Source organism: Patella vulgata, chromosome 9, assembly GCF_932274485.2.
Source record: "Patella vulgata chromosome 9, xgPatVulg1.2, whole genome shotgun sequence".
In the NCBI taxonomy this organism is placed as follows: domain Eukaryota; kingdom Metazoa; phylum Mollusca; class Gastropoda; family Patellidae; genus Patella; species Patella vulgata.
The window spans coordinates 429,191-451,378 of NC_065887.2; the positions used below are offsets into that span (position 1 = coordinate 429,191).

General features: G+C 35.9%; 3 protein-coding genes across 3 annotated transcripts in view; 1 reads left to right on the forward strand and 2 right to left on the reverse strand.

The window, feature by feature from the left end:
- LOC126832449 (disco-interacting protein 2 homolog C) overlaps positions 1-3,661 on the reverse strand; it is a 63,080-nt gene extending 59,419 nt beyond the window's left edge. The window contains exon 1 of the mRNA XM_056103372.1: positions 3,449-3,661. Coding sequence (XP_055959347.1) covers positions 3,449-3,533 — 85 coding nt within the window. The 5' untranslated portion in view covers positions 3,534-3,661. The remainder of the gene's footprint in view (positions 1-3,448) is intronic.
- On the forward strand, positions 3,646-14,746 carry LOC126807827 (uncharacterized). Its single transcript, XM_050532670.2, has 8 exons — positions 3,646-3,841; positions 5,437-5,548; positions 5,858-5,939; positions 6,740-6,860; positions 8,248-8,376; positions 8,996-9,057; positions 9,941-10,058; positions 10,663-14,746. The coding sequence occupies exons 1-8, from the start codon at positions 3,779-3,781 to the stop codon at positions 11,545-11,547; spliced, it is 1,572 nt and encodes a 523-aa protein (XP_050388627.2). The 5' UTR covers positions 3,646-3,778; the 3' UTR covers positions 11,548-14,746.
- A 1,086-nt stretch (positions 14,747-15,832) lies between these two features.
- LOC126807824 (tyrosine-protein phosphatase non-receptor type 23) overlaps positions 15,833-22,188 on the reverse strand; it is a 36,630-nt gene continuing 30,274 nt past the window's right edge. Inside the window, exon 26 of the mRNA XM_050532664.2 lies at positions 15,833-22,053. Coding sequence (XP_050388621.2) covers positions 21,437-22,053 — 617 coding nt within the window. The 3' untranslated portion in view covers positions 15,833-21,436. The remainder of the gene's footprint in view (positions 22,054-22,188) is intronic.

Genomic DNA, 22,188 nt, shown 5'->3' on the forward strand with positions numbered 1-22,188 from the left:
ACCGTAGCTCCCACTCTCAAAATGAGAGGTGGTATCCGGTGGTTTAGAAAGAGTAAGTAATGTAAACATTGTTGCCTCCACAGTTTCAAGAGGTGTAATATACAAGACAGGTTATGACTATTCTGAAATAAAATGAACAGGGGTAAAACGTACTGTTCTGCACCAACCAGGGACATAACGACTGATATAAATACACCATGACTATGAGGGACATTTTCGACCAACAGTTGAGCTATATCAGTCTATTCTCGTGTCTTGTGTCAATTTCCAAATATCAAGAGATCTTTAACTTGTTGCTAATGTAATACACACAACCTGGAATTAACTATTCTATTCCTTGCTCTGCCTTGTTAGGCCCTTCGGTGCTGCACCACTGAGAAGGGGGCAAAAGGCTAGAAATTCTTGAGGTCAACAGAGAGAGAGAGAGAGAGAGAGAATCTACTTGACACAAACTAGGTCATTTCAGGACTAACACATGGTTCAATTTTATTTTAATAATTTTTTTGCAGGAAAGAGATTTGGGGAAGGGGCAGAGTATATTCAGGACTAACATATGCTTAGGAATGGGAGAAAAGTGAAGGACCAGTAGAAAAACCTGAAGGTTTGACCAGCGACCATACATGTACAAGTATTGGATAAAGACCATACCACAATGCCAGACCTTATGATCTAAAACACACCCTTCCCTGGATGTACTCTCACCTTACACTTGGTGACATATATATATATATATATACATGATGTTGTTATTTTAGAGGAAATGTGACTAGGTTATAAGGTGTGCTCTATTTGTAGCTTGATGACTCATTAATCCTGTCATATTTTAAACTACAAGTTGACCATACAACATGTAAACAAATCACCTGGCCTCCATTAACAATATCTCCTTACTCCTACACATAACAATAGTTAAAGTGTAACATGCACATGTACACATGTAGGCCTGGGGGTGTAGTACAGTGATTAGTTACATTGTACACCACTCGTTTAGGAAGTGAAATGGGGTGTTACGTCCTACTGTTCTGCTCCTCTGCTGGGCTAATGAAGACAGGCATACGCCATACAGTGTGCTACTACGAGGGAAATTTTGCCCGGGCAGCGGCACTATCGCCTACTCTTATATCGAATTCCAACTGCCAAGGGATCTTTTACGTGCATTCCAATGCATACACGGTTTTTCGTCTCATCCGAAGGGCTAGACAGATGTCCTTGTCAGGCCCTCCGTTCTGCATCACTGACAAGGGGGGAACCACGCTGGAAAATCTGGATGAACTTTCTCGGTCAATGCAGGGATCGAACACCCGACCTCCAGGCTAGTGAGCCAGCGTCTTACCCACTTAGCCACGTGATCCCCTGTTGTATGAATAAAAATGTAAATAATAATTTAAATAACATTTGAAGCCAAAATAAAGACCTGTAATGGACAGATTTAGCTCTTACATAATGTATGTTTAAATATTATCTGGGAATGTTGTTCCTCTCTTTCTGATTCATCAAGTTAATTGTTTACACAGGAAGGCCTATACCACCATATCATACATTAATAACTTATCACATCATAAATTAATACCTTATCTCTTTTTATTAATAATATCATTTCACAGTAATCATAACCATCTACAATCAGTGTTAACTCGACATCTAATCAGTGTGGAGTGATTAAAAATAAAACCTACAACTCTTATTAAAAATAAAACCTATCAATTTTAGTTTTACACAGTAATCGATTTAATGGCATAAAGTTGGAATAAATTACAATAAAAAATAACTTGTAAAAAATGTTTTTAAACAAACCAAGTTTATTATTTGTTATGGAACAGTATCTACATGTAGTCATTCGGATGGGAAAAGAAAACAACACAAGTTTGTGTGTGCACACGTTAAAGGAGAGTTGACAGTTGGAATTCAATGACGTGTACGTGGAATTGCCATTGCCAGCAAATTATCCTCGTCACAAACTCCATGGCATATGCCCGTCGCCATTAGTCCAGTTAGTCAGAAAAATAGCATGTTAAACCAAGTCAGTGATGCAGGACAAGGGGCCTGACAAGAACAGCTACATGTATTTAATCGTTAAGATGGTCAGAAAACATTGGCCTGCATGTAAAAGATCCTTGGCAGTTGGAAGTTTATACAAGAGTAGGCCTTAGCACTGCTGTCTGGGCAAAATTTCCCTCACAGCACACTGTATGGCGTATGCCCGTCTTCATTATAATGTGTAAACTTATGAATCATTCATAGTGAATTTTATAAAAGTCAACCTGAACCAGGCCTGGAAATGATGTTTTTTAGATGTACCGGACAAAATGAAATAGTACCTGACATTTTCAACTTAGTGTCAGACATGTATTAATAATATTAATAAAAAAGACAAATTAGTGCTGGACAAAATGACAGACACCAGAAGTTTAGTGCCTGGCAAAGCCTGAATCTGTGCCTGACATTGTCTGTGACAGGTGCCTTATTTCCAGGCTTGAAGTCAACCCCAATTTGGCAGATCTGTTTAATTTTTCATGTAATCAAACTTAAAAATATCCAATCCACAAATGTAACTTAAACATCCACAATGTATAACGTCAAATAAAAAATCATTTTGATAAAAATAAACAAAACCACTACAAAAAAAAAAAAAATGTGCAAATAATTATGACTAGCCTAATAATTAATCAGCAGTTTTAAATTGACACACAACACTGACATGACTGACCACTCGTACAACAAGTAGACTAGAAACTTGGATACATCGTAACTTATTGCCCGTTTTTATACTTAGTACAACATGAAGTAATCTCTCGGAGACATTTATTATTTAGTGATTGGGAAAAACATGAACAAAACACCGTTTTATTCTGACAGCACGACGTTTTGACTAGTAGTATCCTCTTATCGATATCAAGCACAATGAATTAAGCTTTGTAAGTCTACAGTGGAGCTACATTGACATTGGTATACCAAACTGACGTGGGATTTCGGTCAGAGACTCCTCTAGTACCATTGGCATTACGCCTGCATTACATGTGCGTCTACAATCATGAATGATTATTTGTTGCCGGCAGACAAACTTGGACGTCAAGCAAAAAAATTATATTTAAGATACAAATAAATTTCCATAATCTGATCCAATGCTTCATTACATTATGTAGATCTGGAGGTTAATTCATTAGAATGCCTGGATCTAAATCTATTAAAGTATTTGGGAAATTTGACCTCATTATCATTTGGATATTTGTCTAGTAGACACTGTTCATGTTTTAGACAAAGCTTGACCAGTGGTCTGTACACATACAGTTTTATATGGGAGAAGTTTTTGCTGATAGTCGGCCTAAAGGATTAAAATAACGTGATAAGCCTTCGACATGTTTTGTGAGATTACTCACTCAGTGACTGACTCTTGACAGTGTTATTATGGATTTGGGGATTGTTTCAAAATGAACAAATGAAATACAACCTTCGGATAACTCCAAATCCAACTCGGCCAACTTTTCACGGACATCTTCTGGAAGATGTGAAGGGTCTATTTCTAGGTCTGCCATGATGGTTGTATCACAATGTTCGATATTATTCGTGTACTCATTTATAACATCGTCTACTTTTTCACAAGATTTAGCTGAACGTCGGTAGCCATTTTCTGCACACCACACCTAAGTCTCGCGATATTTCCCGTTAATAAATATGGCGGTCTAAGTTCAACATTCTTTCGGTTGCTTGTGAAATCTTCGATTGTTTTCGGTTTGTTTGCCCCAGTTTCTTCGATTTTTCCGACCTACTCGAAGAGAAAATGTTGCTGCTTTGGGAAATGCACCCAGATCCGGACAAAAAGAAAATGGAAGCGCTCTGTGAGGTAATGTCTGTTAGGCTTAGTGGTTCTTAGGATGTCTGGGGGGGTTCCTGCTGAGCGAACCACTCACGTGATCAAAATAGCACTGACATAACTGTGGATTTTATGAGTAATGCCTATTGGAACAAACTTTCCTCGTTGACATCATTGATTTTAATGTTAGCCTTAGCCTTTTCCGAATTGCATTGAACAATTTGTTAATTAAAAACTGAGGCTAAAACTAAAGCTAAACGAAATTGTTCTTCGGATGGGACACGATTATATTATTGTGTATATAAAAAAAAACAAAAAAACTTTCAACATGCCATATTATTATATTATTATGCCATATGGCATTAATGGGCAACAGTACAAAAAGACCTAACATTGTAACAGTAACAACAAGAACCAAGAACTGTACATGAGTTATATTTCTCGTGATCAAAATAAAACTGTCAGATGTGGGGTTATGGACATCACATTGTGACCCTAAACCAAAACAAAACGGACAAAAAATTTGATCAAACAAAATTTGTTATCAATCCAATGCTATTTACATAAAATAATTTAACATAGTCTTCAGGAAAATCTTTTAATAATATAGCAATTGCCAATGTCACCAAATAGTCTTCAGGAATAGATTTTAAAAAATATTTTGAATATATTACATAAATATATAAATAAATTGATCATCAAAATGAAACTTACAATAAAATCTATGTGTGAGTAAAACATTGTGATCAAGCTTCAGCTCATAGATGTGTTACACATGGTAATCAGTAATACATTAGTAGACTAGAGTGTTGAAGATTCAGTGTATTAGGCTACATGGTAATCAGTAATACATTAGTAGAGCGTTGAAAATTCATTTAGGTTACATGGTAATGAGTAAATACATTATTACTATTTTTAGTAGAGTGTCAAGTACTTAATTAGAGATTAACCACCATCAGTTGATTAATTAGTACTCACCCTTTCCTTTAAAAAATTGCATGCATTTATTTGGGTTGGCAATGAGCATTTTAGTTGATCATGATGATTGGTTGTTATTTTAATCTTGATTGGCAATTAAACTTTTAATGTATTTTATTGTATTGTGCAGTGAAATTGATATGTATCAGTATATACCAGGCTTTATTTCTTTAAAGATACATTATGTAAGATTTAGATACAGAACTGTCTGTTCTTGCTAGAATAGTTCAAAAATAGATAATGAAAAATGAATATATTGAAAATTTCGTTCAAATTACTTTATTCTGGGCAAAATTATGACTGTTTGAAAATAGTTTATTATTATGACAACTGAGACTTCAGTAATCGTTTATTATCTTGACAACTGAGATTTCAGTTACCCATTTTATTGTTAATTGTTTAAATCTTGCAGGTGTTCAAATCCATTTAAATCTCAGCCATCCAATGGTCTAGAGAGTTGATTAGGAGCTGGTTATGTTAATAAATGTCTAATACTAGATTATATAACATCTGAAGCCAAAATAAAGGCAGATTTTAGCTCTTACAAAATGCATCTTTATAAATTAATATTATAAAATATATATCATACGCACATGTAGTTCATTTGGCACCATATTGTATGATGATGTAAATTTATATATTTGTAGAATTCAGCGTATAAGATGAAAGAAAGATTCACTAAGTCGTTATATTATGGAGAATTAACAGATGAAGATGATGATGATAATTATGATGATGGACCTTCCTTACCTCTAACAGGTATACCTTTAATTAGGGAGAACTCTATTCAAATGTTGGGGGTTGGATGGCCGAATGGTTAACCCCATTTTCTCTCTCTCTGGGATTCAATAAGGCCTGGATATCATTTAAACAGGTATTAGCTGGAATTTGTGCAAATTATGAAATAATGTTATTATATTAGATAATAGGATATCAAGATGTGTATGTACTTATCAGGCTAGTAATCTTATTATGACACATCTCTGATATAATGTTGCACAAGCATGTAGATAGTGTTGAATACAGTCTAAGGGAGATAACTCTATTTTATGTCCTCCAATATTTCAGATATTGCTGTGGATTATTTTCAAGATGTGACACCACGTAAACTAGGAAAAGTTGACAGTATATTTGCATCTTCTGTAGCTAGGTATGTATTTTTTATTTGTTTTTTTTATTTAATACTTAATGATTATTTTAATTGTAAGAGTAGGAGACCCAAACCATTATAGAAGCCAAATAAAACAAACATGCAATCTAATTAAAATACAGATCTATATTTCGATATTTTATAATTTCGATGGCCTACACTACATTAAGATCTGACCGATTGTAGTGGAAGGTCCTGTATAACGTTAGACATTCGATTAACCAATCAGTGTTGATGTTTCTAGTGGGTTACCCACAGTTCCATGCACCCCACACTAAAAACTTGCCGTAACAGACCCTCACATCAACCAGAACATAGGTTATATATTTCTAATTGTTCAGATGAGCTGTCTTGATTAGCCCAGTCGAAGCAAACAATAGGACGTTAAATCCCATTTCATTTCTGTTCTGTTCTGATGATTCCGATCACTGCTAGATCAGGGACAGAATTCGACTGTACAACCAACCACTTTTTTTTTTAATGCTTTTGAATAGAAAAAAAAAAATTAAAAGTAGTATTCTGTGGTTAAAAACACTGATTAAGGTTTCAAATATATGAAATAATGTCGAAAGAGGATGTTATTTTACACTTCTTCTTGTATAAAAAATGTTGTAAAATTTTGATATCAAATTCAAACATTGTTTATTATATAAATAATTGGTTTTTTTAATTTCACTGGTGTCTGTGCTTCCCTATATTCATTTATATTACAATGTATATAAATAATTATTTTTAGATTTCACTTGTGTCTGTGCTTCCCTGTGTTAAGTTATATATAAATTATTATTTTGTAATTTCAGTCGAGCTTGTGCTTCCCCGTGTTCAGTAATGATGAGTATGATTTATGCGAAACGTCTACGTCATCGTAGTCCGGAATACCTTGATCACATGTCTTCCTCCGACCTCTTTCTCATCTCCATGGTGAGTTGATGTTTATGTGATGATTATATCTATAGTATTATATGAAATTGATAAACAGTTGTCCAATTCTCTAAAACTTCGGGGGTTTTGGGTGGTCTAGTGTTTTAAAGTATGCCTGTTAGTAGATCATAAGGTCTGTCATTGAGTTAAGTGTCGTGGTTTTGATTCCCCACTTGAACGTGACAAGGAGTAGGGTCGCCTGTGTGTGTGTGTTAGTTGTATTTTACCTCCGCTTCCACCGAGGTGATATCACAGACAATGGGTCGCCTGTCCAACCTTGTGGGTTTATCCGATCCTCCGGTTTCCTCCCACTGCTAATTAACCCTATGCTCAAGCGAATTATTGATATAAAATTGAACCATATGTTAGTCCCGAAATGATCTAGTTTGTGGATGAAAAACATCTCTCTCTCTCTCTCTCTCTCTCTCTCTCTCTCTCTCTCTCTCTCTCTCTCTCTCAAAAACTTAAACAAAAAGTTTTGAATTTTTCAGCCTTTTGAATGATTTAGTTTAAATTTTTGTGAATAAAGCTCCAGAATAAAAATTCTGTTTCCTCTAAATATATTTGTAAATATATGAACCCTCTATAAATCAAACCGTTGCATTCATGACCCAATGTTTGTTATTTAACAGCATATTTACATGTACATGTAGCTAGCCAACAAAAATCTATATTATGGCTAAGCTTCTTTGATATAAATCAAAAATAAAATTAATGATTTTATTGGATTGTATTTGTTGAATTGTTTTGAGGGACGACGATCTGTCTAATGATAAGGGAGTTAGTAATTTTAGCCCTCGTCTCAAGATTTTAAAAATTCTCTAGTAATGATTTCTGGCATGATTTCCCCTTGTCACTGGTGCAGGACAGAGGGCCTGACAACAACAGCTGTCTAGTCATTCGGATGGGACGAATAATGGTGGTCCCGTGTACACATTAGCATGCATGTAAAATTTTCCTTGGCAGTTGGGATTTGATATAAGAGTAAACAGTAGCGCCGCTGTCCGGGCAAAAGGGAGAACTTTGTAGAATTAATGATAAGAGAGTTAGTAATTTTAACCTTCATCTCAAGATGTTAAAAATTCTCTTGTCATTGGTGCAGGACGGAGCTCATGACAAGGACAGCTGTCTATTCGTTCCGATTGGACGAAAATCAAGATCCCAAGTATACATAGGCGTGCATGTAAAAGATCCCTTGACAGTTGGAATATGATATAGGCGCTGTTCGGGTAAATTTTCCCCTCATAGCACACTGCATGGCATATGTCGGTCTTCATCAGCCCTTTAAACTTTAAAACACATTTCATTCATTTTTAGTATGGAATGAATTATCATTTTGTTATAAATTAATTTTAATATTAATATTTTGTTTGTTTTGTATTTAAAGATGATGGCGTCTAAGTTTATTTATGATGAAGGCGTGGACGAAGAAGTGTTTAATGATGAATGGGCAGACGCAGCAGACATGGATATAAGCGAACTCAATCAATTAGAACGAGATTTTCTACAGGCTATTGTAAGTTTCATACAATAAACATGATATATGGTTTAACCCAATCTGATTCCTACACTAGGATCCGGAAGAGTTGTTATATAACCCACGTTCTGGATGATGTGATGGATTAGCCAATGAAACAATCTGTTGCAGCGAGTTCTTGGCGTGCGATGTACAGAACTGTGGATATCCTACTAGAAACTTAAGTGTCTGACATCATAGGCTCAAAAGCCGATTGTATGACCCCTGACATGACCTCCCACTACAACTTGTCAGATCTTCATGTAGTAGAGGCCATCGAAAGTTAAAAAAAAATGATATTTCTAGTGGGTTACTCACAGTTCCCTGCAACTCATGCCAAAAACTCCCCATAACAGACCGTTTCATTGGCTAATTCCTCACATTATCCAGAACACAGGTTATATAACAACTCTTCCAGATCCTAGTGTTGTAAAGACAAGTAAATTGAAATTTTGAACTATAAAAAAACGAAACGAAAAAGAATCTGTCTCAGTTTTGTGTTGACTGGACGTTACACTCCATTTCTTTACAATCTAACCCTCCACCTTCATTAAATTAAAAATCCAACTTTATATAATTAGCATCATAAAGTAATATTTTTATGTAATTTATTTTGTAGGACTGGCAACTTTTTGTAAAGAGATCAGAATTCTTCAATCTGGCCAATCAGATTGAACAAAGGTAATATTTGAGCCAATGATTTTGTATTTCACTGGGGGGGTGGGTTGCTGAATCGTTTAATGTGCGTCATTAAGTTAAGTGGCGTGGTTTCGATTTACCGGTTGTAAATGACAAGGATTAGAATCACCTGTCCAACCTCTTGTGTTTTCTCCTGGTCCTCCGGTTTCCTCCCACTACTAAACACTCCTACGCTCAGACGAATTATTGAAATAAAATTGAACTGTATGTTAGTCCCAAAATTACCTAGTTTGTATCACAGTAAAAATAAAACTGACTTCCACTTACGATTTCAAAACAAAGTATTAAGTGTAGAAATTTTGTATGATCATTAATTGAAATCAGATGAGTCTATATTTTACCCCAAATAAAACGGTTTATTTGCTTTAACCTATAGTATGTATTTTAAAAATATTGTAAATATTGCATTGAACTGTTAAGATATCTTTTTTTTTTTTGATTTTCCTCGGGGATCACCGTGGCTAAGTAGGTAAGACGCTATCCTGGAGGTCGGATGATCGATCCCTGCATTGGCCGAGAAAGTTCATTCAGATTTTCCGGCGTGGTTTCCCCTTGTCAGTGATGCAGGATGGAGGGCCTGCCAAGAACAGCTGTCTAGTCGTTCAGATGGGATGAAAAACCGAGGTCCCGTGTACACATTGGCGTGCCCGTAAAAGATCCCTTGGCAGTTGGAATTTGATATAAGAGTAGGCCATAGCGTGGCTGCCCGGGTAAAATTTCCCTCATAGCACACTGTATGGCATATGTCAGTCTTTATTAGCCCAGGTTAGGAGCAGAACAGTAGGACTTTAAACCCCATTTCATTTCATTTCATTTTTGATTTCCCTCTGTCTTGTTGTCATCTATATATTTATGTTTTTTTCAGAATTGCCTTAAAACAAGCGATAGATCGGGGCTGGTTTTCATATACCGATTTATATATACTCTCTCGGACTGCCCAGATTGATCAACTTTGGTCTAATGTTGGTTCACAATGGCTACAGGTAGGTTTATCTCTCTTCTGGATGGTTGGATGGCCGAATGGTTAGCACGTGCGCGCTGTAGGGTCTGTCATTGAATCAACTGGCAGGGTTTCGATTCCCCGGTTGTACGTGACAAGGAGTGGGGTCACCTGTCTAACATCATGGGTTTTTGCCGGGCCCTCCGGTTTCCTCCCACTGCTAAAGACACCTACGCGCAAGCGAATTATTGAAATAAAATTGAACCATGTTAGTCCCGAAATGACCTAGTTTGTGTCGAGTGGACTTGTTGAATGATACAAAACTCCACATCATATTATTGTGGCTTACCTAGAATCATTGCTGATACTCCATGTAAATCGTGCCGAAAGAAACAGAAAGATCACTGATCTAATACTGATACAGATGAGACAGAAAACTGAGGCCCCGTGTACACATTGATGTGCACATAAAAGATCCCTTAGTAGTTAGAATTTGAAAAAAGAGTAGGCCATAGGGTCGCTGCCCGGGCAATATTTCTTCATTAGCCCAATTTAGGAGCAGAACAGTAGGACGTTAAACCCCACTTGTTTAGGAAAACTATATACATATAGTTTCTCGATTAATTATTGAATGTTGTTTGTTTCAGGTGATACTGGTCAGTTCAACAGCTTATATGGCAGGGGTCATGACCCTAATAGGCTCAACTATCCTAGCATTACAAGTTTCTACAGCCTTGACCTTGGTTGGAACGGCCATGTTAGCTCAACAGCCAATTCCTGCTGGTCCACTTCTGCCGACATCTTTCGACTCCAGCCCATATCTGCCAATCAATGATACTGCCGCTGATGCCATGGAAATAAACGATGCTGCAGAACTGAGTGCCGTCGTCAGGGAAACCAAAGTTACGCAAATTACAGAACCGGGAATTGAAAAGGAGACCAGAACTCCACAAGTCAATCTTCTGGCAAATCTCATTCAAAAACTTTTCGCTCTGGTCACAATGAAAGAATATATGGTTCAGTTTGTTTCTGCTGTGTCCGAGAATTTCAGTTCTACTCAACAACTACGCAGTCAATTTCAAAGGAGACAACCAATACGCAATCAAGTTCAAGGTCACACACTAAATGACACCTTATCAGGCAATGAACATTGTTGTTTCTGTGGCTCAACCGAACTTTCGAATTCAAAACCTGTAAAAACGGAAAATTCAAACCGTTTGGAAATGCAAATGTGTCCAAAATGTCTTCTTGCCTGCCATGCTAGTCTCCAGTCCTCGCGTCACAACCGACAAATCCTGTCCCACACCGAGAAGTGTTACAGACAGTGTCCTAATTTCGCATCCAGACTTCCGGCCGATCACCATGATGTTTGTTTTGTTAGTGAAGTTAGCCATATACACGGAGAAAGTTGGCAGCATGTTCCGTGTGGTTTAGAGGAACCTCCTGGAAGTGTTGATATGGGACGACTCGTAGTCGATGTTAGTTTAGGTTTTAAGACAAGAACACCACTGCCTGTTCTTATACGTGCTTAGTTACCATGACAACTGCTCTCCAAAGCAATTCTAAACAGCGTTTATTCAAATAACAAGAACATAATTCTATGAATGTCAACTTTCTCCACAGTCTGAAAAACCTTTAGTATTATTATGTATTCGTTAAATTGATCCCTATTTCTTAGGGGGGGGGGGCTAAATTAAGAACAAGCAATACTTGGTTTATCTTCTCAATATCATGAAATTAAAAAATTTTAAGTTTTGAAATTTTAGACATAACATTGTTTTTAAGACTCAGAGTAAAAATTAGTTAACAAATTTCCTGGAAATCCTGGGCATTAATCATCCATTGATTTACATGTAGGAAGTTAATGATAATAACTAATTTATTTAACAAGTGAAAATCCACCTCCTGCGGTGCTGCTCTAGGACGGTTTACTTAAATACGATGTTCCAAATAAATAATATGAAGAACAATGAAACATCAAGCATATATGTATTGTTAAAATTACATTTTAAATGTAGAAATGAGGTTTAAATGTCCACATTTATGTAACACCGAGAATTCACCTCTGCGGAGCTGCTCCATTACGCTTTAGTTAATACAATGTTCCAAATAAATAAATAAGAAAAATGATGAAACATTAAGCTTGCACTACACACCAACAAAAACGCTAAGATAAATAACACGGACAATTCATTTCTACTCTCCATCGCTTTACTAAATAATATCGAGATCAAAAAAAACATTGATTATGCTAAAAAGAAAAAGTTGATATCCATAGAATGATTGCTTCTTGTAGCTGATATATTTACAGTCCCTCAGTTATAAATCTATAGTTAGTCTGTTTCCATGGTGATATTAAAATTACTCAGTATACTCAAACTTGGTGTTAATAGGCTCCAAAACTAGAAATTGTACATTTATAAAGAATGTTACGTAGAAATTTGTAATTTATTAAGTTATATCATGACTTTAAACATCTGCCTTCTGACTGGGAACGCCGACAAATGGGAGCTAAAAAATAACCCCTGAAATTAACAGCAAAAATATTTTAACTAGTTGTTGTCTTTTTGGCTTATAGAATTTCTTTTAGCCTAGGTACAAAATATTTCTTTATCAGAATATATTTTATGTTTTGTTATTAAGGTTGTTATGTTAATTATAACCTGTAGCGCTCTGTATTTTATTTGGTTAACGTTACTCTATTTTATATAAGTAGGGTTTGTCATGTCAGTTAGATTTTTAGTAAGGTTTGTCAGTCGGGTTTTTAGGGTAGACATTGTGAATAATAGTCTGAAGCTTTATTTACGAAACAGACTAAAATATTTTACGGTTGCAGCTGAGCCTTAAAATTCTCCAATGAAAACCCTTCATTCTGAAAGATATTTTAGTGCTAGATTTGAAGAATAAAGCTCCAGAAGCCAATGTTTTTACAATAATTATCTGGGTTTGTCACAGAGAGAGAGAGAAAAAGGTTTTAACGTCCACTTGACACAAACTAACGTGGCTCAAATTTATTTCAATAATTTGCTTGCAGGTAGGGGTTTTTAGCAGTGGGAGGAAACCGAAGGACCGGGAGGAAACCCGCGAGGTTGGATAGACAGCCCTACTGTTGTCACGCCATTTGACTCAATGACAGATCTATGATGCAACTCGCACACGTTAACCATTTGGCCATCCAACCCACCCTTGGTTTGCATCAAAGAAAGTTAGGCCAGTTTAAGTATTGTAGCATAAATTTGAGCTGCATTCGTTTTAGGGAAAAAGATCCCAAATGAATAAATCTTGACGTTTATTTATTCCTCTACTGTATAATGTTTTATTCAACGTTAAAATTATATCAGGAAAGACATGAATTATAATAATAATTTTTAAATATATCTTAGCTCAATCAAGAATCAAATATACAATGTCACACAAGTTTCCTTTAAGAATCAGTCTATTTTTACAGTTAAATTTTAATCAAAACGTTACGGCTGTATTTAGTTATATTTGTGCTGTAATATTTCATTTTATTTTATGATCAGTACTGGAATACCGCGTTTTATCAGTGAAATAAAAGTGTTAATCCACTGGCTAGAAGCGGACAAAGTAGTCCATGTTGTTTTTACCTAAAATGATTGTAAAATCATAAAATAAATAGAACATTTTTCGTTTTGTCGTGAATAACATATTTTATTTCATCTCTAAGCAAGAAAACATTTATATTTTCACTCATGCGTAGCATTCGTGAAAATATAAGTTTTCTTGCTTCTCGATGTAATAAAATATGTTATTCACTCTAAAATGACAAATATCCTCTATATATTGGTGCTGTAATATTTATGAAACTTAAAGGCTTGATTCGCCATTTGTATTTTCGTTACAATATCAAATTTCTCACATCTTAATCCATGCGTCTTGTTATTAACGAGCAGAATAGATCGATAAAACTTAAATTATCATAACTTTGTAAATGATACTTAATGGACTGGAACTATTATTGGGCTGATATTCCTATTACCTGTTTTTTGCCTGTAAAATAGAGTTCTGTCCAGAATTCAATTAAATGCCAGATTTCACATTATCATTAACGCAATAGGGGCTGCGAAAATTGCTCAAGCAATAACAAGGTTCTGCTAGTTTATTAACAAATTAACTGACTACAAATCAGACAGAAGATTAATTCAAAATCGTTAAAAATAATTGCCTTGGGGATTGTATTAGTGAGATGATTTTTCTACAGCAATTTCAGGTGTTTATTTGTCTTTAACCAAAGAAGAAATTTTCATAATAAAAACTATTTAATTAGCCAAAAGGGACTATTTCATTAATAAAGAATTATTATAGGCCCTACTTATATTTTATTTCACAGTCCAATATTTAGATTTTTTTGTGTAAAGTGGTATAGACACGAAAATTCAGGATACACATACCATAAAAAAAAACAACATAAATATTAATTTATTTTCAAAGTTTTATCATTATCAAAAATGTCTGACAGTGAAAATTTTGAAATGGAAGCTCCTGGTAGAGTAGTATTAATTATTTACAGCATTGACTATAATCTGTAATTTGATACCAAAATATATTTTATATTTTACACAGTAGATTCTATTTTGTCTTTAAAAATTAGTTAAGAAGAATATTTTTATAAAAATAAAACATACTAAAACTGCCAGAGGTTTTTTTTCTGTTTTAAACGAAATCCTCTAATATTTGAAAATAAACTGATTAAATCAATTACATTTAGAACATTTCTTGTTATTGTTTTGGTGTTCGATCCCTACATTGGGCGAGAGGGTTCATCCAGATTTTCCGGGCGTGGTTCTCCCTTGTCATTGATGCAGGTCAGAGGACATGACAAAGACATCTGTCTAGTCGTTCGGATGGGACGAAAAACCAAGGTCCCGTGTACAGTTGGAATTCGATGTAAGAGTAGGCCGTAGTGCCGCTGTCCGGGCAAAATTTCCCTCATAGCACACTGTATGACGTATGCCCGTCTTCATTAGCCTAATAGGAGCAGAACAGTAGGACGTTAAACCCCATTTTTATTTCGTTATTGTATTGATTTGGTGGCCATTTGTCAAGGAGCTAACCTTCTGATGTGACTGAATGAGAAGGTATTGGGTTGGTACCCAGTGTAGGTTGACCTCAGAGAGAAGAGAGAGAGAGATGGGGTTTAACATCCAGGTTCAGTGACAAGGTTGAACAGGCGATTCTACAACTGGGGAATTGAAACCACGCCAGTTGACTCAATGACAGACCTAATGATACAATGCACACACGGTAATCATACGGCCATCCAACCCCCCTGATGCCACTGAGAGGGTTGGGTGGTTTTCTCTTCTGCTTTAGATCAAAAGGTCTGTAATTGAGTCAACCAGCATGATTTTGATGCCACTTGGGTCATACTTTAGATCATAAGGTCTGTCATGGAGTCTTGAGTCGGTGGTTTTGATCCCAAGCCTATACATGACTAGGAGATGTTGGGCGCGGGTAGAGTGGGGCGCAGAGCATATTTTGTTCCTCCTACATTCAAACATGAAGCATGGCCACTGTTTTGGACTACTATCTACCAGCTAAATGAGCAGAAATGTTTTCCCACCCAGACCTTTCGATGTTATAAAATTCTTGGGTAATTTCCAGACCTCAAGCCAACCTTGACATCATCTCCACCCCGGACCACCTCTGCTCAAAACACAACCATGACACCATCTCGACCCCGAACCACCCCCTGGCATATACAGTCCAAACAGCATCCCTGGGTTGAACCCAAATCCATGCCATAAAACCATTGTCCCGATAGACTAATAAACGAAATACAGAACTGAAAGTGTGTTTATATATAGTGATGGAATTTATTCATAGAAATAATAAACATAATATAAGTTTAATACATATATCACAGACTCCAAGCCAAATCAAAGACATCATCATCTATTGGTATACAAACTCTACATAGATATAGCAACATTAAATACCCAAGGAGATTGTTCGCTCTACTAATTAAGGAGATTGTCCAATCTACTATTTAAGGAGAACGCATTATGGTGAATTCTGCATCTATGAATAATCGAGACTGTTCTATCTACTAATTAAGGAGAATGCATTATGGTGAATTCCCAATTAAGGAGACTGTTCAATCTATGAATTAAGGAGATTGCCCAATCTATGAATTAAGGAGATTGCTCAATCTATGAATTAAGGAGATTGCCCAATCTATGAATTAAGGAGATTGCTCAGTCTCAGAATTATTTTAGCTACATTTCCAGTTCAAAGATGAATTATGTAAGAGCTAAATCTGCCTACTGCAGGTCTTTAATTATTATTTAGACATTTATTAACATGACAAGCCTATTATCAACTCTCTAGGTTGTTTCCGATGGCAGAGATTTAAAAATTAACGATAAAATGGATAGTCGAGACTATGTCTCGCTTGTCCAGTACTGTTGCTATGATAATAAACAAACTACGCTACATCTTCCAACAGCATTAACTTCGCTCAGTATAAAGTAATTTGAATGAAATTTTCAATATATTCATTTTTCATTATCTATTTTTGAATTATTATAGCAAGAACAGCCAGCTCTTTATCTAAATCATACATAATGTATCTTTAAACCATTCTAAATTGTATATTATATATTGAAAAATATTTTTAACAGAAAACAAAGAAATACAGATGAAATGTACAGGTATCAATGAACTTTTAAAAAGGATGAAGTCAATAAATTCTTTAATTTTACAAAAACCATTGCGATGATAAGAAAAATTGAACTGCCATTTTTTTTTTTCAGTGCACAATTTAAAAAATATGTACATTTTACCGGACATAATACTGTTGGTTTCCTCATGCAGTTGAAATCAATCCAGTAGTATTCAATATCTCAGGGGTGTGTCCCTGTTCCCCCACTCTCAAAAATTTTGAAAGTTTGAAGTCAATTTCCTTGCATCTGAGGCCATTTCTGAAGCAAATTTAATCTTTTAAATGTATTGGCTCTCTCCTGGGTCCCTCTTGTATAGTCTCCAAATGGGAAGTTGGGGGGGGGGGGGTCCTGACCCCTTGTATCACCCCCAAAGGGACACGTGCCTGTTTTTAGTGAAGTTACTTAAGCTATATTCGGTAGACAATCAAGCACTTCACAAGAGTTCAGAGAAATTTCTGTATCAAAGGTTTTGATTTGTAGATTGATCCGGATTTGACCAATCACAATCTGGGTATTACTGAAAGAACCCTGTCAAGAAAACGGAGTAATGTTATAATTTTAATTAGACTGAATGGACACAAGATCGTCCAGACCTATATTTGTTGAAGACAAGTGGAGACAGTCTGGATTGGGGCAACGAAGACTGTAAGATACTTTTAGGGGAAATCCAGTGTAGATTGGAGTGATGGAGGCTATGATTCCTGTAAGGGCAAACCAGTTTGGGCTGGAGTGATGGAGGCCATGATTCCTGTAAGGGCAAACCAGTTTGGGCTGCAGCGATGGAGGCAATGATTCCTGTCAGGGCAACCCAATTTAGGTTGGAGCAATAGAGGCTATAAGATTCCTGTATGGGCAAACAAACTTGGGCGGGAGCGATGGAGACAATAAGATTCCTGCAAGGACAAACAAATTTGGGCTTGAGCGATGGAGACTATAAGATTCCTGCAAGGACAAACCAATTTGGGCTGGAGTGATGGCATGTTCCAACATCTAACCGTTGCTTCAGAACTGGACAATTCCCGAAATTTTGCGCTCGTTGTGTTTACACGTGATCAATTAGCATTGTCCAATCAGGGGTCGTCGCACATAACACACTGTAAACAAATATGGCGGCCTCCATAGAAACTCTTTGTTGATCAGGTATGATTTCCAGCAACCTTGACATTGATCGAACCTTGAACTTTGCAACTCGATTGTCACATGTAGACATTTTAGCTATAAGCGCGAGACTTGATAATCGTAACAATATTTTTAACGAAGGAATCTGATAGGATCACAAGCTGGGCTTATACCCAATCAAAAATAGTGCCAAAATATGCGGGGTATTACGTGAAGGGCTTGATAAGATGTACGTAGTTAAGGCGAGATTAAGCCTTCTATTGAAGATGGAGTGATGGAGGCTATAACATTCCTGTACAGGCAAACCAATTTGGGCTGGAGTGATGGAGGCTATAACATTCCAGTAAGGGCAAACCAATTTTGGCTGGAGTGATGGAGGCTATAACATTCCAGTAAGGGCAAACCAATTGAATCTTTTGTTCTTCGGTATCATTATAAACAAACAGCCACTCATTGCTTAAAATTTCAAAGCTAACAATTTCGGAATTCTAAGCTAGGGTAGCCAAGTAAATTACATTTTGTCCTAAAGATATCGGAAATTTATCGGAGGTTTACTCGAAGAGCAAAAATTTCAAAATTGGTCTGGCCTAACTCGTTAATTTTGATTAAACAAAGGTTTATACATATCAGAATATTTACACAAAGTTCAATTTAATTGCACGGTAGTATATATATATATATATATATATATACTTATATAAATAAATACACATATACACAGGCCTGGAAATAACGGTTTCAATTCGCTTTACATCATAAGGGCTGTCATTGAGTCAAGTGGCATGGTTTCGATTCCACGCTTCTACGTGACAATTAAATTGGGTTTTCTCTGGGGCCTCCGGTTTCCTCCCACTGCTACAGACCCCTACACGCAAGCAAATTATGGAAATAAAATTGAACCATATGTTAGTCCCAAAATGACCTGGTTTGTGTTGAGTGGACATTAAATGTCTTACTCACTGATCCACTGTGGGCCCTGTCGTATTTCCAGGCCTGTATATAAATCATGTATATCATAAACAAAATATCATTAGTTTATATACAATATCATATATATATATATATCACATTCATAAAAACAGCCACAAATAATTATTTTATTTCAATTATAATTTTATAAATGATGATAATTATAAGTAGAACTACTAAAGTATACTAGGGGCTAATGTCACAAAAAAAACAAAAAAATACAGTAGCAGGATTTATCCAAATCTCCACACATCCACCATTATCTTATTCAACCCATATCGTAATAACTTTTATCCATATTAGCTAACACTGTAATCCGGGTATCATTTAATCTTGTGTATCTAGCACTAATTTCATTTACATTCGTTCAATATCAAATGGGTGTCCAATTTACAAGTATTTAATTTCCTGACCACTGTTCAAAAATTAATTATTATACATCAATAATCGATTGGGTTGTTAAAATAAAATGTTATTAACATGTTGAGCGTATTGATAAATATAGAAACCATACAACCTTGTACAACATTCAAACATATCACCATCACACATAAATAAACTAAACAGTATTTCTACTTAATTCACTACTTCATTCCTTTAGCACTTGGACTGAGTGGAACTACCCAAAACGTCCTGGCTTCCTGAGTTCACAAAGCATTCTCAGACTTAAGATTTACATGTACTGTTTACTTTCAATCACTGTTTATGAGAAATATCTTTGATCCAGAAACACAAAAATTTGCACATTGCTTCTTATTGATGTATTTGATACATTAAAACAACAAAGGTTTTATAAAGGGCTATATTTTAGACTATCTGAAGTCTGAGAATGCCTTGTGAGCCCAGGGCTTGAGTACCGGGGCTTGAGTAGTATATGCAAGAACTACATGTAGATGTAGTATACGGAGAGTTATTCACATAACTCATGTCGTCTTGGTAACAGTAGCTTTAGGCCGTTTAGGACTGTCCATGGTAATACCGGTATGGAATATAAAACATTTCTCTTAAACATACATTATGCACGAGCTGAATCTGACAATTGCAGGTCTTTCTTTAGGCCTCAAATGTTATCTAAATTATTAATTAGACATTTAATTAACTTATCCAGACCATAATCAACTCTCGATGTCATCGGATGCTCTTGATTTTCAACAGATTAGAAAACGATTGTCAGTTAATGATTTAATGAAAAAATGGATAATCAAGACTTTGTTTACTATTGTAACATCGGTAGCAATGACAATCGAGATTCCACTATTCTCCAAACAGCCCTAACTTATCTCAGAATACAGTTATTTGAATGAAATTTTCAGCATATTCCCTTTTCATTATCTAGTTTGTAACTATTATAGCGAGAACTGTCACCTCTTTATCTTATCTTATATAATCTATAGTCAATATTTATAATTACCAAGTGCTTAAGGATTATACATCAATAATATTTTTGTTGCCTGAAAAATCACTACATCATAATTTACAATTTCAAGTTTTTTCACTCAAACTGCCGTTAATCTAGTATACTTGTGAACTATTGAAGGTCTGTATCGTCTCACCAGACATTTATATAGAAAAGAGAGAGACAGATGGGGTTTAACATCCACTCAACACATATTAGATTATTACAGGACTAACATATGGTTCAATTTGATTTCAATAATTCGCTTGCACATAGTGAGGTTGGACAGGTGACCCTTATCCTTGTCATGAACAAGCGGCAAATCAAAACCTGGCCACTTGCTAAATGACAGATCTTATGATCTAAAGAGAGAGAGAAATGGGGTTTAACATCCACTTGACACAAACTAGGTCATTTCGGGACCAACATATGGTTTAATTTCAATAATTCGCTTGCGCGTAGGGGTCTTAGCAGTAGGAGGAAACCGGAGGATCCGGAGAAAACCCACGAGGTTGGACAGGTGACCCTACTCCTTGCCACGTACAACCAGGGAATCGAAACCACGCCAGCTGACTCAATGACAGACCTTAGGATACAGTGTGCACGTGCTAACCATTCGGCCATCCAACCCCCTTATGTTCTAAAGCTCACACGCTAAACTATTCGGCCACCACCCAAATATAGAAAACCATGACTGATCAAGAAACTGGAGTAAAATTTGTGATATTTTTCCAATCTGATTAAAATACAGATCTATATTTCGTTTATTTTTTTTTATACTTTCGATGCCCTACACTATATGAAGAGCTGACCAGTTGTACTGGGAGGTCGCTTCAGGGGTAATATGGGTGATTTTGTTTTTTTACCCTATGACGTCAAGCCATTAATTAATCAATCAGCGTTGACATTGCTAGTGGTTTAACCTCAGTTCCATGAAGAGCATGCCAAGAACTCGCCGTAGCAGACTGTTTCAATTGGCTAATTCCTCACATCAACTAGAACGAATGTTATATATATAACAACTCTTCCAGATCCTAGTGTAGTAAAGACAAGTAAAACGAAATTTTGAACTATAAAAAACGAAACGAAATGAAATAGGATCTGTGTTTTAACAAGATTGGATATTTTTCAGGCAACAAGTTCACTGGGTTTTTATTTTGCCTACTTATCTACATTCTATATTACATATCTTTCACACCAGACGTCAAAATCATATACAACATCTCTTAAACATAACAATTTCACTTTATATTACTTTTTATCCTTCGCGATGCTCCATAACGGATCCAAGTTACTCAGAGGGTCAGACGTATCTAAATTATCTTTAATGGAAGTCTTCTTGGATGCCATAAAACTGGCCTTCGTGATTCGCTTTTTTCCCTTGTCGTTGGAATCTAGCGTGAATGTATTTGGATTCTGTAAATCTGCCAGCGGAGACGATTTCACTTCTGCTTTATGTTGCGGAGATGATTTCGAAGTTGCGGAACTCAACGAACCAGAACTAAGCACAGACGAATTTGATCCAGAACGACTACGATTTAGTGGACTTGTTGGACAAACATCTTGCGCAACACTATCTATGATTGGCTGACTAGGTGAGACGCCATTATCAGTTTTCGACTGCTGTTGAATTAAATCGGGTAAACTTGACAGATTATCTCCTTTTGTACTTGTGTCGGTCACAGTAGTTGTCTGCCCCTGTAAGAGTATCTGTCCGGTACTATCGTGTTTTTCACCCAACCGGCCGACGTTTTGCTGTATTGTTTGTAAATTAACAGAACCAAGAACGATGTCATCTGCCGACGTGTGTGCTGTCGGAGGTTTTGGTTTCTGTTTTTTATAATGGGGGTTATACACCAATATATTACCTGAAATAAAAAAGGAATTATATTTTTATTGTGTTGCTAACACCCATATAAAATAATTGGAGATTGATGACATATCAGATTATGTCATGTGATTATGTCAACTGATAATGATAACAGTTTGGCCTAAAGGTTCTC